The 14601-nt window shown below is 42.2% G+C and overlaps 1 protein-coding gene across 1 annotated transcript in view; it reads left to right on the top strand.

Annotated features, from left to right (window-relative positions):
• ROR1 (receptor tyrosine kinase like orphan receptor 1) overlaps window positions 1-14601 on the top strand; it is a gene marked incomplete at both ends in the record, with an annotated part of 349065 nt that overhangs the window by 206456 nt on the left and 128008 nt on the right. Inside the window, one exon of the mRNA XM_080921318.1 lies at window positions 7814-7885. Within this exon, the coding sequence (XP_080777444.1) occupies window positions 7814-7885 (72 nt within the window). The remainder of the gene's footprint in view (window positions 1-7813; window positions 7886-14601) is intronic.

The raw sequence follows: 14601 nt of genomic DNA, 5'->3' as shown, positions 1-14601 counted from the left end.
CACATTGTCTTTTAGAGTGCACCTGTAGGGAGGAACCCAGAAGAGATGCTGCCATTCCCACAGCACAGCTGCCATTTAATTTCCTCAGAAATATCACTAAATTCAAGCAATTTGTATTCCTAGCATGTGGCAATGCCTATTTTCTCAGAAGCCTTCTCAGGGCAGTGTGTCATGAAACTATTTCTGTATTTCCAATCACTTGGAAAACAGGGCTCCTTACTTATCACACACACAATGGCTTTGTCCATTCCTGCTCATTGCTGTTGACTAACAAGGTCCCTGAAATGCTGCTTATGATACCCTAAGATAGGAAGAGCAGTCCCTTTTCACAACTGAGAGACTCTGGCACATCCAAATCATGGCCTTATGTGTTTGTTAAAAGTTCACATGCCTGTAGCTCTAGAGCTAGTGTTCAGAAAGGCCACGATGTATACAATCGACTTCCTTTCACTTCCAGTGCAGGTACTGACTTGCTCTTTGTTAGCTCTAAAAACAGCCTTGGCAGGTTGATGCCCAAGTGGACATAAAGATCAAATGTGGATTATGCAGAAAATCATCCTTCATCTCCTGAGGGTACAAATATAAAGCCTGTTTATAGGGAAATTGCCATGTCACTAAGTTTGACTAGACATTGCTGCTGATTGAGTTCTGTATTGGTCCATGTGAGATGCTTCTTGTTTCCACATCACCATTTGAGATTCCTGTGTTTGCCTCTCTTAAATATGACCACACATGGTCCTCCAAGACTGGGGAGACTCTCTGTCCTCAAATCTCCATAACACTTCACACCATTGACCAAGATACTTCCTTCCATCCTTTACTTTAAAGCCTCAAACTGGCCTCAGAATGTACACAAGCGCCTCAAGTCTGGTCTCTTTGGTTTGTTTGTCTTTAAGGGGAAAGATTAAGACAGAGACTTTTAGAACCATAAAAAATAATGCTGCCCTTCTCAATGTGTTCAACTATTTTCAGGGTTTCTAGCTTTAGACTACTTTTGAAGCTTATTGAATCCCATTTTTTTTCTTATCGTAGGTAGTCACTGCTCGTAATTTATTCATTGAATCATCCCAAAGTTAGTGACATCAAACAAGCATTTGCTCAGCTCATGAGTCCATGGTTGTGTGATCTCTGATCCTCACCAAGCCAGTCTGATCTCTGTACCTGTGAATTAACGTAAGTCACCGGACATCAAGGTTTGATGGTGCGGAAATAGGTTCCATCACTTCATTGAAGATGCTCAAAAAGATGTGGGTGGTCCAGGGAGGAATAAACTGTGAGGAGTCTTGTATTTAGAAAAGTTCTCTCCCTCTCAAGAGAGCCAGCACACAGAATAGGTGTTAATTCAACACTTCACAAGACCCAAGATACTAGTTACAGTTCTCATCTGAAATGTCTTGTGCAGGTTCACATCTTAAACTATTCTTCCTCGGCTTGTAGACCATGACTGGGGATTCTGGAGCCTTTAGTAAGAGGGTGTGACAGACAGAAATGGGTCACTGGGGACAGGTCTTTGGAGGTAATAACCATCCTAGGTTCCACTTCAGTGGCTCCATGACAAAGGTCCTTCTCAAGCTCCCAAAGCTGTTAATGAAGTGACCTGCCCCAGCATGACTTCCTCACTTCCATGCTGGAAGCAAATCCCTCTGAGAGCACCAAATGTAAAGACAACACAATTGTACCCTGACTGGACTCGGGCTTTGCCTAAGGTCAACATCACAGTGAACCACACTACCTCAGAGAAACAAATTCTGTGCTGGTCTGTAATGTCTCCCAAAAGCTGTCCAGGCATGTGTGGCTTTTAGGACACATTTGCTGTCTACTGACTGAGTTCTGAGTTGGCAGATCCTGAAAATAACATAAAACTTCATCCTCAACCTCATGGTGCACATAATTGATGACAAACAGAATACTCAGAACCCTTCTGGCACCTTGCAAAATGCCAAGTACCTTAAGGGAACAGGAGGCGAAAATACTATGTCATTCAAAAGACATGTTGGGAAGACTTTGTTTAATGTTTCTCAGTATTTAATTCTCATTATTGATCTCCCTAGGCTACCAATAAAGACACAGTACAGGAAACCCAGTCCACACAGATAAAACACTTAACCTGAAACAATCTGAGTCAAATTAAGTATTTTTTAATTACCAGCTCTCTTGAAGCTGCATTCCCAGCCTGATGTGGCTGGAGGAAAACATCTTACATGAGGATAGCGAACCTTCTGAATTTACCTTTCAGATTAAAATAATTTGTACTAATCCTAGGAACCCTCAATCCCATTAATTTAAATGTGATTTTCACAGACAGCCAGAGAAGATACAAATTACATATTCAGCATATTTTCCCCCTGAAAGCTGCCCCCCCATCTTTTATTCTTCACCCATTAGAAAGTTTAAAGAATTGAATTGACAGTATGGAGTTCAGGGGGAAACACACACACACACACACACACATACACACACACACACACATACACACACACACCATACACACACACACACACACACACACACACACACACACATACACACATACACACACATGCACACCCACACACCCTCAATTCCAAAAATGACACAGGCACTCACTACCAGTTTTCTAAGCATCCAGACTAAGGCAGAGCTGGGAACAGGAGGTAGTGGGTATGCTCTGATGACATGTCAGGGGACCTGGGGCAAACTTTCTGCTTGAGTCTGGGTTTCCTCAAATCTAATCAGACTGTGATAATCTTGGGCCTTGGACCTTCCCATATGGAGTCATGAGTTAATAATGCCTGTTCTGTGTACTGACTTTCCTGAAAGGAAAAGTGTGGCCTAAATATGAGGTACTTGTCTTACTAGAAGGTGCTTGGAAATCTTAATAGCTGTCTCAATTGCGTCCAAAGTGGGCTTCTCTTTGGAAGTACTTTAGAAGTGGCTAGGGATCAAGGCTGAAAGGGGGGTTTGTTTCTCTCTATCTGTGCCTCAAGTAGGATTATGGCTTGTTATTTAGGGTGTGCCCAATTTGCCCATCTAACAAAAGACTCCACAAAATCCACATCATTGAGAGCCTGTGTAACTGGGAAGATGGTTAAGACAGTTCTGCTGCATTTCTTCCACATTCAGCCTAAAATCCACGTGTCAAAACTAATGGCCAAGCAATTAGGGGGTGGGGGTAAGGCTTCTAACTGAAAATAACATTTGGCTTTGAAAGACTGCCTAGAAACACCAGGTTGTTACTTGGTTAATAACCGTAAAACTATCTCAGTATGGCCCAAAGAGTCTGGAATTTTCCTCAGATTTTTAAATCACTTTGAAGTTCTAGATTCATTTGTTCCTTTTGTTATCATTTATTCACTTAGGAAATCTATCAGTGCTTGAGCTTGTCACCTGAGTGGCTTGGAAATGACAAGTGTTGGGCTGGGATATATGTTAGACTTACCCCATGAGATTCAAGGGTTGAGAAACATCAGTCCAAAAATCTCTGTTGGTTGACACACTTTCCAGCTGGAGTTGCCCTTTGGCTGTGTCTGAAGTTAGTAAAAGTCTATCTACAGCCACAAGAGTCCCTTTGCTAAAAGCTGACTTATCTGACTCATCTCCAGATAGTCTCTCAAGAACAGTCTGTGATCATTACCATTAGGTCCATTTAACAAGGGAGGAGGTGGGGATGTGAGTCCTGCTCCCAAGACATGTGCAGTCTTATTGGAATGAAAGGAAAACACCACTCATTGAAGGCTAGAGAAATGTAAAGGTGACTGATATGTAATGTAGAAAGGTTAGGCATTTCCAGTTTTGGTTTTTTCTTATGAGTAGTAAACTGAGCATCACAGAATTGCCATGTTATTTATTATTTCTATTCAGTTATGAAATTCTGTTGTGAGTTCAGCTGCTTAGAGCATGCTGAGAAAGACTTTATTGATATCACTATTTGTAGGTTGATGTCAAGGTGGTACATGATTGGACAGTAGAGAGTGGGCGGAGACAGAGCTCTGGTAAAGAAAGAGGAGGTGGAAAAAGCGGGAGATTCAAGTGGAGGCAACATGGAAGCAGACATGGATGTTTTTCTCAGTGCATCTCTAGATAGAGAAGGCTGTTAGGATTATTTCTATGGGTTTCTATGGTCAATTTATCTTCTCTGGGTGGGCAGTTTAGATCTTTTTCAACTGGTTGTAAACTTATTGTGTAGGGGGATTGTGGATTGAGAATTTAACATATAAACCTGTTGGATAAGTTAATGATTGTGGAGTCATGTTTTAACCAGGCCAATGGAACAAGATATGTAGGTACCAGGCTTGGGAACTAACCACTCAGGGGATTGCGCTCTGGCTCCACACTGGAGCAGCTCCCATGGAGTATCACTCCGTGGGACTGATGGCAATAGAACAGAACCTTTATTTAATATTTACCACTACAACTATTATATTTGTTTACAGAGGTGTATTTAGTTATATTACTTGGGGCTAGGGAAGTGGCTCACTGGATCAAGATAATACTTTTCATTACCACAAAAGTATAAGGACTGGAGTCTGGATCCACAGAACTCTTGTAAAATGCTATATAGGTATGGGGTCCCACTTGTAGTTCCAGCTCTATGGAAGAAACTTGAGATTCTCTGGATGAGCTTAGTCAGCCATCTCTGTGTTAGGCAAGAGACCCTGCTTCATTAAGTAATGTGGACAGTTGTTAGAGCCCACCAGTGTCAAACTCTTGACATCCATGTGCATACATTAATACATATGTACCCCCAACACATGTACCTCCATACATACAAATCCACATATACATATCCATGCACACTATACTTCTGGTTATAATTTTAATACACGTAATCTCAGTATTTGGAAGGCTGAGGTAAGAAGATGGCGACTTCAAAATCATCCTGTGCTACAATGAAATGTTTTGGTGGTTGTGACTCAGTGGGAGGATGCTAGTCCACCAACTCAAATTCTTACCTTATGATCTCAGCAGAAACCATCAAACTTTTCATAGAACCATGTTGAATACACAATAATTTTTTTGTCTATTCATGACCAAGCATAGATGAGAAGGTAAAAGGAAATGAAATATGAGAACCTTCTGCACAAGTGTTAATGTGTTAGGTCAACCTTCCAACCTCATCGGGTGCTAATGTTGCTAGGGTGATAAAAAGCACAAATGACCCCATGCTGGTTGAAAATCTACCAGGGCTAGATAACCTGGGTGAGACTCCCTGTTTCTAACAGAAGGCTCTCTGAAGTGTCCAAGTTGTGGAGGTAAAGACAGGTCTGTGCTCGGGACAGATATGCCACTGGAAACTGCCCTTCCTCTAGCAGCAAGAGTCTCTGAGGGAGGGTATAAACTTCACCAGGTCTTTGCAATTATTCACTCATAGACAGCCTCTTGAGAGGTCATCAGAAGATCAAAGATGGATCTTTCTAATCATTGGGCTTGCTAGGACTCACGAAAGCTTAACAGCAGCATTTTCGTTCCAGACTGGCTCCTCGGACTTTCTGCTCCTCACAGCATTATTTCATGCTGTTTAAATCTTTATTTCCCTGTGTTCATTCCAGACCCCGAGCTTTGTGAAACAAGCACCACCTTAAGTTTGCTCACTACTGCTGAGGTTGTCTGGGACAAAGCTCAGTAAATATTTGTTGAGTGGGTAGATGATGGATAGGCATTGGATCAATAAACAAGTGAACTAAGAGGCATTAAATTCTAGAAAGAAAGTCTTTTCATTCCTTCTGATCATTCATTCTCTAAACTGCTGCTTTATGAATCGGGCTTTAGGGAACACCCAGTACAATTTACCTCCATCCCTTGTGTACAGGACTTAACCAAGGCTTCCTTTATTAGAAAAACTCAAGAATAAATTCTCGGCAGTGTTGGCACAACAGGGCTAAAGGCTACTTTCTTAAGGCCCTTACTTAAAAAAAAAAAAAAATGACCGTGTGCCTAATAGACTTTTACTATAAAATTTAAAATGGGAGTGTATGAAAGCTGAGCAAGGCAGAAAAGGAGACGGATAACACCACAGATAACACACAGAGGGAGGGGAGAAAGGAAGAATGGCCAGGAGGCTCCTTCCAGGGAGAGAGCATGGAATGAAAAGTCATTCGAAGACAGAAATCATGACTGAAGTGTGTTGATATCCTTAGACCAGCAGGTGTCTGCAGCGATCAGGAAGAAGGGAAGTAGAGCCTAAGAGGGAGATAAGAGCAATTTCCAAGCAAGCAGTTCCCAGCATGCTTTTCTTTCTTTCACACTGTCTTTTCCAGCTTGCCTTGAAGCCAGAAACAAGCTAATCGGTGTGTGACATGCTGTTGGAGATAATGCCCGTTTGACCTCGTTCCCCTTAAAGGCGTGGTTCTCAACCTTCCTACTGCTGTGGCCTTTTAATATAGTTCCTCATGTTGTGGTGACCCTAACCATAAAATGATTTCATTGTTACTTCATAACTATAATTTTGCTACTGTTATAAAACATGTAAATATCTGATATGTGAGCCCTGTGAAAGGGTCATTTAACGCCTAAAGGGGTTGTGACCCACAGATTGAGAACTACTACTTTAAAGAATCTTCGTGGGTTTTATCTCAGGGTGAAGTGCTTTCCATCTCACTTGTTCTAGGACAAGGAAGCAAGTCTGCCAAATACCCTGTGTGTTTCTGGGGTGTTTGATGAATGGACAGGCTGGATGTGACCTTTGCACGGTTTCTGTGGGCAGACATTAGTCCCTAGTAAAATGACAGTGACATATACCATCTCCAGCCATTGAGTGGATGCTCAGCAGTAAATAAGGAAATGTAGAAAGTGTTTGATTCTGGAAAGGTGAAGCCAGAGATAAGGTGGGTCTCATACCCTTTAGTACTGGGCAGCCTAGGCCACTGGGATGTTTGTGGGTAGAGCCAAGCCCTAAGCTCCAATGTCTGATGTCCTACTTATTAAAGTTCACCTCACCTTCCAAGTAAGACCTGTTTTAGTGGCTACTTAAAATACCCTATCTTGAAAAGAGTGCAATAGAGATGCCAAGCTTAATAGGCAAAAAGAATCATAATAGATTCATGATGTTTGCAAAGTACTGAAGGTGGTGTGATATCAAAAGTGCTTTATTGGATGATCCTGGGCTCCTCAGATTCATAAATGTTCTGTGATATTGTCTGTGTGTAGTTTGTCTATAGGCCAAGATGTTTCAACAACCCTATTTAAAATATGTTAATATAATATTGCCACGGACTTACATTTTTCAGAAACAACAAAACCATCCTATGTGTAGCATTGTTTATTACTGAAATGTTTTTAAATCTTCATAGCACATTATGTCCTACAGATGATTGATTTGCATTTTTCTTCAGATTACAGTGGCTGTGGAAATTATTGTCTAAGTGTAGTCACCACAAATGACACTGTTTTTATTTGCTTTGACTTCAGAACCAGTGTCCAGGACTGAATTTATCTGTTCACAGAATCATAAAATCAATGAACAGAAGCACCAATCAGCAGAACTTTTGTCTATTTTTTTCTTCTGATAATCCTCTTGAATGAATTAGCCCAAGGATGGTTTTCTTGGCAAGACTATTTGTTAAAATGTTGTAAAATATCTCTGTTGTTATAGTTTTCTAACCTTTGGGGTGGGATTTTAAAGTGTAAGTCTTGCCTACAGCTTGCTAGCTTGGAGAGCTTCTGAGATGTGGGCCTCTGCCGTCCACTGAAGCTGCCTCCCTTATACAAAGCCATAGTGCTGTGACAGTCTCTCTCTGAAGGAAACCCCTTAAAATATAATACTTCTCCCAGCCTGGAAGTGGCCTAATCAAACAATGACCTGTTTCTCTCTCCTTCCTCATCTTTCTCATTCCAGAAACAGAGTTGTCAGTCAGTGCTGAGCTGGTGCCTACCTCATCCTGGAACTCTTCAAGTGAAATTGACAAAGGTATGCCAAGTGGAAAACATGGGTGGGGGGGAGGAAGAAAGAAAAAAGCTTACCCATAGCTTGGCCTGTTCTTCCTTAGAATGAACTGCTGTTCAGATCGATAGGGTGAGGCAGGGGCTGAAATAATCCCCCAGCTTGCTTTGTGATGATTTAGCATTTAATTATTTGGAATAATTTCTGAAGAAGATTTTTTTTCTTTTCTTTTACCCTTCCTCATTTAAAATGTTCCACATGGTTAAAATGCTTCAAGATGTGAGGCTGGACCATTTCTGACCTTCCTGCCTCTACATCCTAGTGGGTCTTATTTGGGGGGATTTGATTCAGCCTAAGCCAGGACTGATCAGAGTCATTGGCTGGGTGACCTTTTTGGACAAGTGTTTGATGTGCTTGTGGGGTTCAAGACCCAGCATCCAGGATGCTTGTAATTGCCTGTGCGTGCAGACAGCAGCTTCCTATGTACATGTGGGGAATAGATTCCTATCACAGAGCTGCTGCATTCATTAAGGCTTGCCATATGCTAAGCATTGGCTAATGTGAGATTCTATGGCTTAAGCACAATAAAACCCAGGCTCTGCCTGCCTCTCCAGCCTTAATTCTTTTTAGTCCCCCTTGTCCTGCCTTTGTATTTCTGACTGGATTTCTGTGTCTTCTAGGATTTTGTATTCTATTTGGCTTGCCCCTATTCTGTTTGCTTGTTTTGTTTGTTCTTTGCCAATACCCACTCTTCCCCTTCTTTGAGGAGCAAATTACTTCTATTTCAAGACTGAACACAAGCTCTAGGCTATTGAAGGGGCTACTTCAGTGCCTTGCAATAAGCATTCTTTCCTTGAAATTCTCACTGCTTCATTCATTCATTCATTCACTCATTCATTCATCTATTGCTTAAATTTTAGTTTAGGGTTTTTCTCAGAAAATTATCATTTTTATTCTCTCATGTTACATATCAGTTTCCCCTCCCTCTTCTCCTCTTCGGTTCCTCCCTTCAACCTCCTCCCGCCCCATCCACTCCTTCCTCTAGTTTTCTTTAGAAAAGAACACGACTCCCAGGGATGTCAACCAAACATGACATGTTAAGATGCAGTAAGACTAGGCACCTCCCCTCATACTAAGGCTGGATGAAGAAATCCAGTAGGAGGAAGAGGATCCTCACAACAAGCAAAGTGTCAGAAACCTGCCCAACTCTCTCTGATAGGAGTCCCACAAAACCCACCAAGCTACACAATTATAACATATATACTGAGGGTCTAGGTTGGACTCATGCAGGCCCCCAATTGTCTGTCCAGTCTCGTGAGCCCCAGTGAGTCCAGGTTAGTTCATTCTTTGGGTTTTCTTGTGGGATATCTCAAAGTAACTTTATTTACAGGTAATTTGATAGTATATATAAGTGGTCCCCAAAATAATTCTAGCAGGGATACACACACACACACACACACACACAAACACACACACACACACACACACACACACACACACACACACACACATATATATATATATATATATATATATATATATATATATCCTGAGAAAGTAATCAGGAAAACAAAACTTTTCACAACAGCCACAGACAATACACAATATCTTGGGGTCACTCTAACCAAGCAAATAAAAAGCCTATATGATAAGTTATGAACTGTTAGAATTAACATAGTAAAAATGGACATCTTTCAAAAGCAATTTCCAGATTCAATGCAATCCCCATCAAAATTTCAGCACAATTCTTTACAGACTTTGAAAGAACAATACTCAACTTCATATGGAAAAACAAGAACAGCAAAAAAACTAGACTAGCTAAAATAATCCTGCTTAGTTTTTACTAATTCCTTCTTTTTCTACTCTTTGAATTGGGGTCCATAGATGAATCACTAATGGCACTTTAAACACACATCTTCCCATAAGGTTGGGAGAGATTTATAAATGTTTATATATCTACATTGTTACTTGGTGGTGGGATTGATGGGGTAAGAACACATACCTCTATTCATGTTATATTCCTAGTAAAGATGAGTAAAACAATGGATCCCTCTGTGTTATACAAGAGCCTATTTGATACTTCAAGTGTACAAATACTTACGTCCGACAACTTACTGAGTTTATCCTTTAGTTCAGATGTAGTCCCAAGTTCTGGGACTGGAACAGTAAAAAAAGCTTGCATTTTTGCCCTTTCTTATCACCTGAAAGGACTTAGCAGGGGAGGGAGGGCTTTTTCTGAGCTCACAGTTTGTGTGGGCATAGTCCATCACTATGAAGAAGGCAGGGCAGAGCTCATGGTGGTTCAGAGCTGTGGCAGTGTGATTGTAAGGTGCTTTGGCAGGAGTCAGGTTGGTACTAGGGTCCAGCAATTTCCCTCAAGGCCACGCCTCAGAGACCCATGATGTTTAACTATATCCTGCCTCCTTAAGGTTTCACAACCTTCCCATACAATGTTTCTTGCCAGAAAGCAAGTATTCAAACACATGAGCCTGTTTGAATCATTAACAGCTCAAAAATCACCACCCAAGTTTTCTTTTGTGATCAGCTGCTCTCTTTCTGCTGCCATCCTCACTGGAAATTATTTCTGTCTGAGAACAGATTGCTTCACAGAGCGTAGATGTTCATGATTTTAACGGGCACTTTATTAGCGATTTTAGAATACCAGGACAGGGACAGGGGCAGGGGGAGAAAGAGTTCTCATACTTTTTCTAGCAGCATCAAAGTGAATCTGGATTTTAAAACTAAGATTATCTGTTATTTCTCTCTCTATCAGATACTAACAGAAGGCCCTGGAGGTGGTAGGTTTCTGATGCATGTTTATGGGGTATTTCTGATGGATAATATTAAATAAAGAGTACTAAACATTTGCTGAGTGCCTGTTCTGTGGTAGCTGCTGCAGTAAATACTTTCAATATGTGAACTTATTGAGCAAGTTCCTTATGACAGCAATGGGGTCACCTCATAGCTACCTAGTGCATGGGAAGGATCCGCCTCCCGTTCTCTATACCAAGAAGTTTGCAAGGGTGAGAACAGCCACGAGGCCAAGGTCACGAGGCCAAGGTCAAGAGCTCACGCTACAGTATTCTCACCTGCTTGCCATGGTAGTTCCCTTTCTAGAAATACAGGCCATACGTGGTAAGCCTCTGGTAATGTGCAGGAGAAATACCACCTGAGCTCTTTCATTTGTTCAGGCAAGCCTCCCAGAAAATATTGGAGCTTTCTAGTAATTCTTGATGTCATGTTTTGGTTAGTGGAGAATAGTCAGTCTTTAATTTCCATTTAGAATGAGAAGCTGTATATGTTATTTATTTATTGCTGAAATATTTGTTGATTCCTTTTCTGGATAGTAGTTGAAAAATTAGGACCCATAATCAAGTCATTAATGGGTTTCTTCTCTATGAACTTGGGGCTCTATTGCAAATAGTGATGTACAAATACAAAATCAAGACCTTTAGGTTACTTGGAGAGATGCTATGGTGGGTGGAACATATTCCCTAACCATACAGGCAAGCTGCTGGAAATAAAAATAAAATCCGTTGTCAGACTAGCACAAAAAATAAAAATTAAAAATAAAAGGAAGGAAGGAAGGAAAAGAAAAAAAAAGAAGAAGAAGAAGTCTCTCCTGGTGACGATCAGTGAAGGGGAGATAAGCTGCAAGTCCCAGGGGAATATCAAGGTATGTTTGCTTCTTAGGCTAGTGACAGGGTTCCAGGGTGGTCTCCAGACCTTTCTGCCCAGCATGACAGCTGAGTACACTGTCAACCTGTGTTCCCACGAAGAAGCAATGAAAGAAAAGCCCCCTTTAGGCACCCTCGAGTACCAGCTCCCCAACTATCACACCTGACCTCCACAACCTCCACAGCCTCACCTTAAAAACTACTGCTGATGGCCCTGGTGGTGGTGGGGGCGTGGTTTCAGAAATGAATGCTTCAGAAGGAAGCACCACCTAAATCAAATTGGCATTCAAGCGCACATCTTCAAGATCAACATGGGATGCTGAGGTGGATGTGTTGAGAGCACCATCCCCTTCACAGCTTCATCACAGGTCTTGGAAGGTTTTTACAGAACAGAAATGTTTCAATGGGAGAAAATGACTGGAAATTGAAATGACTTTGGTTGCAAAAGAACTACGGATAGTTTTCTGTGCTGACAAACAAATTTGGGAGTGTTATTGACTGGAGATCTGGCTTTTTCCCCAGCTGTAGCATGGGCTTTCATGACTTACCAGGAGTTCTGGCTTCCTTTTGCAGTTGAGTCTATAACTTAAGATTGTTTGCCTGGCCAAGAACACCAGTATATTCCCTGTCTGTGGATCTAGGATGACTGCTTATACAGCACAATATATAGACCTGGACTTGGCATCTTAACCCAGAGCTTCACCATCAAGAACCAGGGCCAAATTCCTACTACAGGCATAGTCATAGCTGCCCCCTCCTGTGGTTTGATTCATCCTTGGCGCACAAGTAGGGCCATGGCAATGACATTGGGTGACCTATATGTTAGAGGTTCATTCTTAGCCAGACCAAAAATGCGGTGGCAGAGTATTGTGCTCTTAATTACATAAATTTGGGACAATGCCATGGGTTACAGGTTACAGGGAACCTTGACACATGTTAATATCCTCCTAGAACTTGTGTTTTAAGAGCTTCCTCAGCCTTGTGTTCCATCTTCAGCTAGCATCTAGTGGAAGGACTTTCTCACCAAATCCCTGGGATTGCAGCTTAGTATTTAAGATTCCCAAGTTGAGCAGTTTTGAATCTTCAGCCATATCTGTTTATATTTATACACAGAGGCCAGCAACGGAACCACTGAACACAGCAGAGACTCTCAGCTTAAGGGTTGGCGTGTGCACTGAGTGCTTAGGGATTCCTCCGCTGCCTCTCCACTCTGAGCTGTGTTTTTCCCTGTGCCCTGCGCTAGCTCTTCGAGGCTCCCCTCCTCCTCCATATGCCATGCTCTTTGCTGCTCTTTTCTCACCCCAGGGTCTGCTTATACTTGCTCTTTTTCTGGCCATCAGACTTTCCCTCCACCTTTCCTGTTACTTTTCTTTTCCTTTATGGTAACCCTTTTTAAAGAAACATGCTACAGGCCTGAAAGCAGCCGGCCTCCAATAGCAGCTCTCTGAGACAGCTTTTGTTTATTTGCTTGTTTGGTTTTGGTTTTGATTTTTTTGGAGTTTTGGGGTTTTTTCTGTGTGTTGTTGTTTTTGGGTTTTTTTGGTCCTTTGTACTCAACAAACCCATTTAGTTCTACAAACAGAATCCATACTGAGGCCTCTAGAATTCTGTCTTAAAAAACAAGGAGAAACGAGCCTTGTGGTCTGTCTGGGTTCTTTAAAGCTACGCAGAGGAGAGGGTTACTGTCAGGCACACCGACTCACTCCTCACTGAAGCTCTCTCACACCACACTCCCTCTCTCTGCAGTTGTTAGGGGACATTCAGCTGAGAGAAAGGAAGCCAGTGGTGTGCTCAGGAGGTAACCAACTTCCTAAAAGGAGCCAGGCCTCAGACGGACAGAGCCGTCCAATAGGCTGGCAGTGTGTATGCCACAATTGACCCTGTTCCCGCTGTGAATCTCAGGCTCCTGCTCCTTTGGTCCCATCTTCAGTAACTTACTGCCCAGGCCAGGCGTATTGTTGAAGAATAAGCAATCACAAAGCACAGGGCACAGGCTTCTTGGGTTTCTCGGGCTTTGCCCATGAGTTTCAGGAGTGGATTCAAGCCCATGTCTTTCTGATGCATTGAAGGATCCTCCTGGTAGATCCACTCTGGCTGCCTCTAGAAAGCTGATAGCCAGGATCGCACTAGCAGGGATCACAGACAGCTATGGTCTTATAATGAAATGTCCTTAATTTCTTCAATGCACTAAGATTTACTGAGTGAATACTACAGGAAAGGTCTGAGCTAGAGACTGAAGAGGCAGTAGTGAAGAAGACAGAAGCGACTCTACCTTTGGATAGTGCTAATGGATTGAGTGTGGGATATCCCAGAAGGTCCTGTGTTCCCAGATGATGGCACAGTTTTGGAAGGTTGTGGAACCCTTAAAAGGTAGGGCCAGACTAGAGGAAGTGTATCACTGACAGCCACTTTCTGTTTCCTGTAACAAGCACTTACCACACACACACACACACACACACACACACACACACACACACACACACACACACACAGTCTTACCTCCTACTGTGCCTTCTCCTCCCACAGTGACTCAAACCATAAGCCCGGATAAATCCTTCCTCTCCTAAGTTGCTTCGTTCTGCTATCACAGGGGCGTGACTGATACAGAGACTCTTCAGTGCAGCTGGAGAGTCTTTAAACGATTACTTTCACCTTCATAGATTTCTTCCAAAATATCCCAGTCTAACAGAGGTGTGTGTTACAAAGGAATAGTATCAAATCACAAGCTTTTTCTTTTCTGGAAAACCTATGATTCTTGCATGCTCCTTGCTAGACTCAAGTAAAGCCTCCAGAAGTTGGGTCAGCTGTGTGTTCTCTCTACCCTATTCTTGGGAGTCTGGATGCTTAAAGCTGTACTTCAGCCCTCGGGAGCTTGTGGAAGTTGGTCTATCATGAAGCAAATCTCTGAGGATAGGGACGCATGAAATAAGAAAGCAGCTATGCTTCTCCAGCTGTGAGTTCTGCAACCCATTACAGACATCATCAACAGGCAGGGCTTGTTGGGAGGATTTCTTCAGACAAGGTTGAAAAATCTGGCATTCCTGCGCCAGGCCAGATTTCCTGGAG

This window comes from Micromys minutus (assembly GCF_963924665.1).
Source record: "Micromys minutus genome assembly, chromosome: 9".
NCBI classification, from domain to species: Eukaryota; Metazoa; Chordata; class Mammalia; order Rodentia; family Muridae; genus Micromys; species Micromys minutus.
Note: the sequence above shows the minus strand (reverse complement) of the source record. Positions and strands in the feature narration are given on the sequence as shown.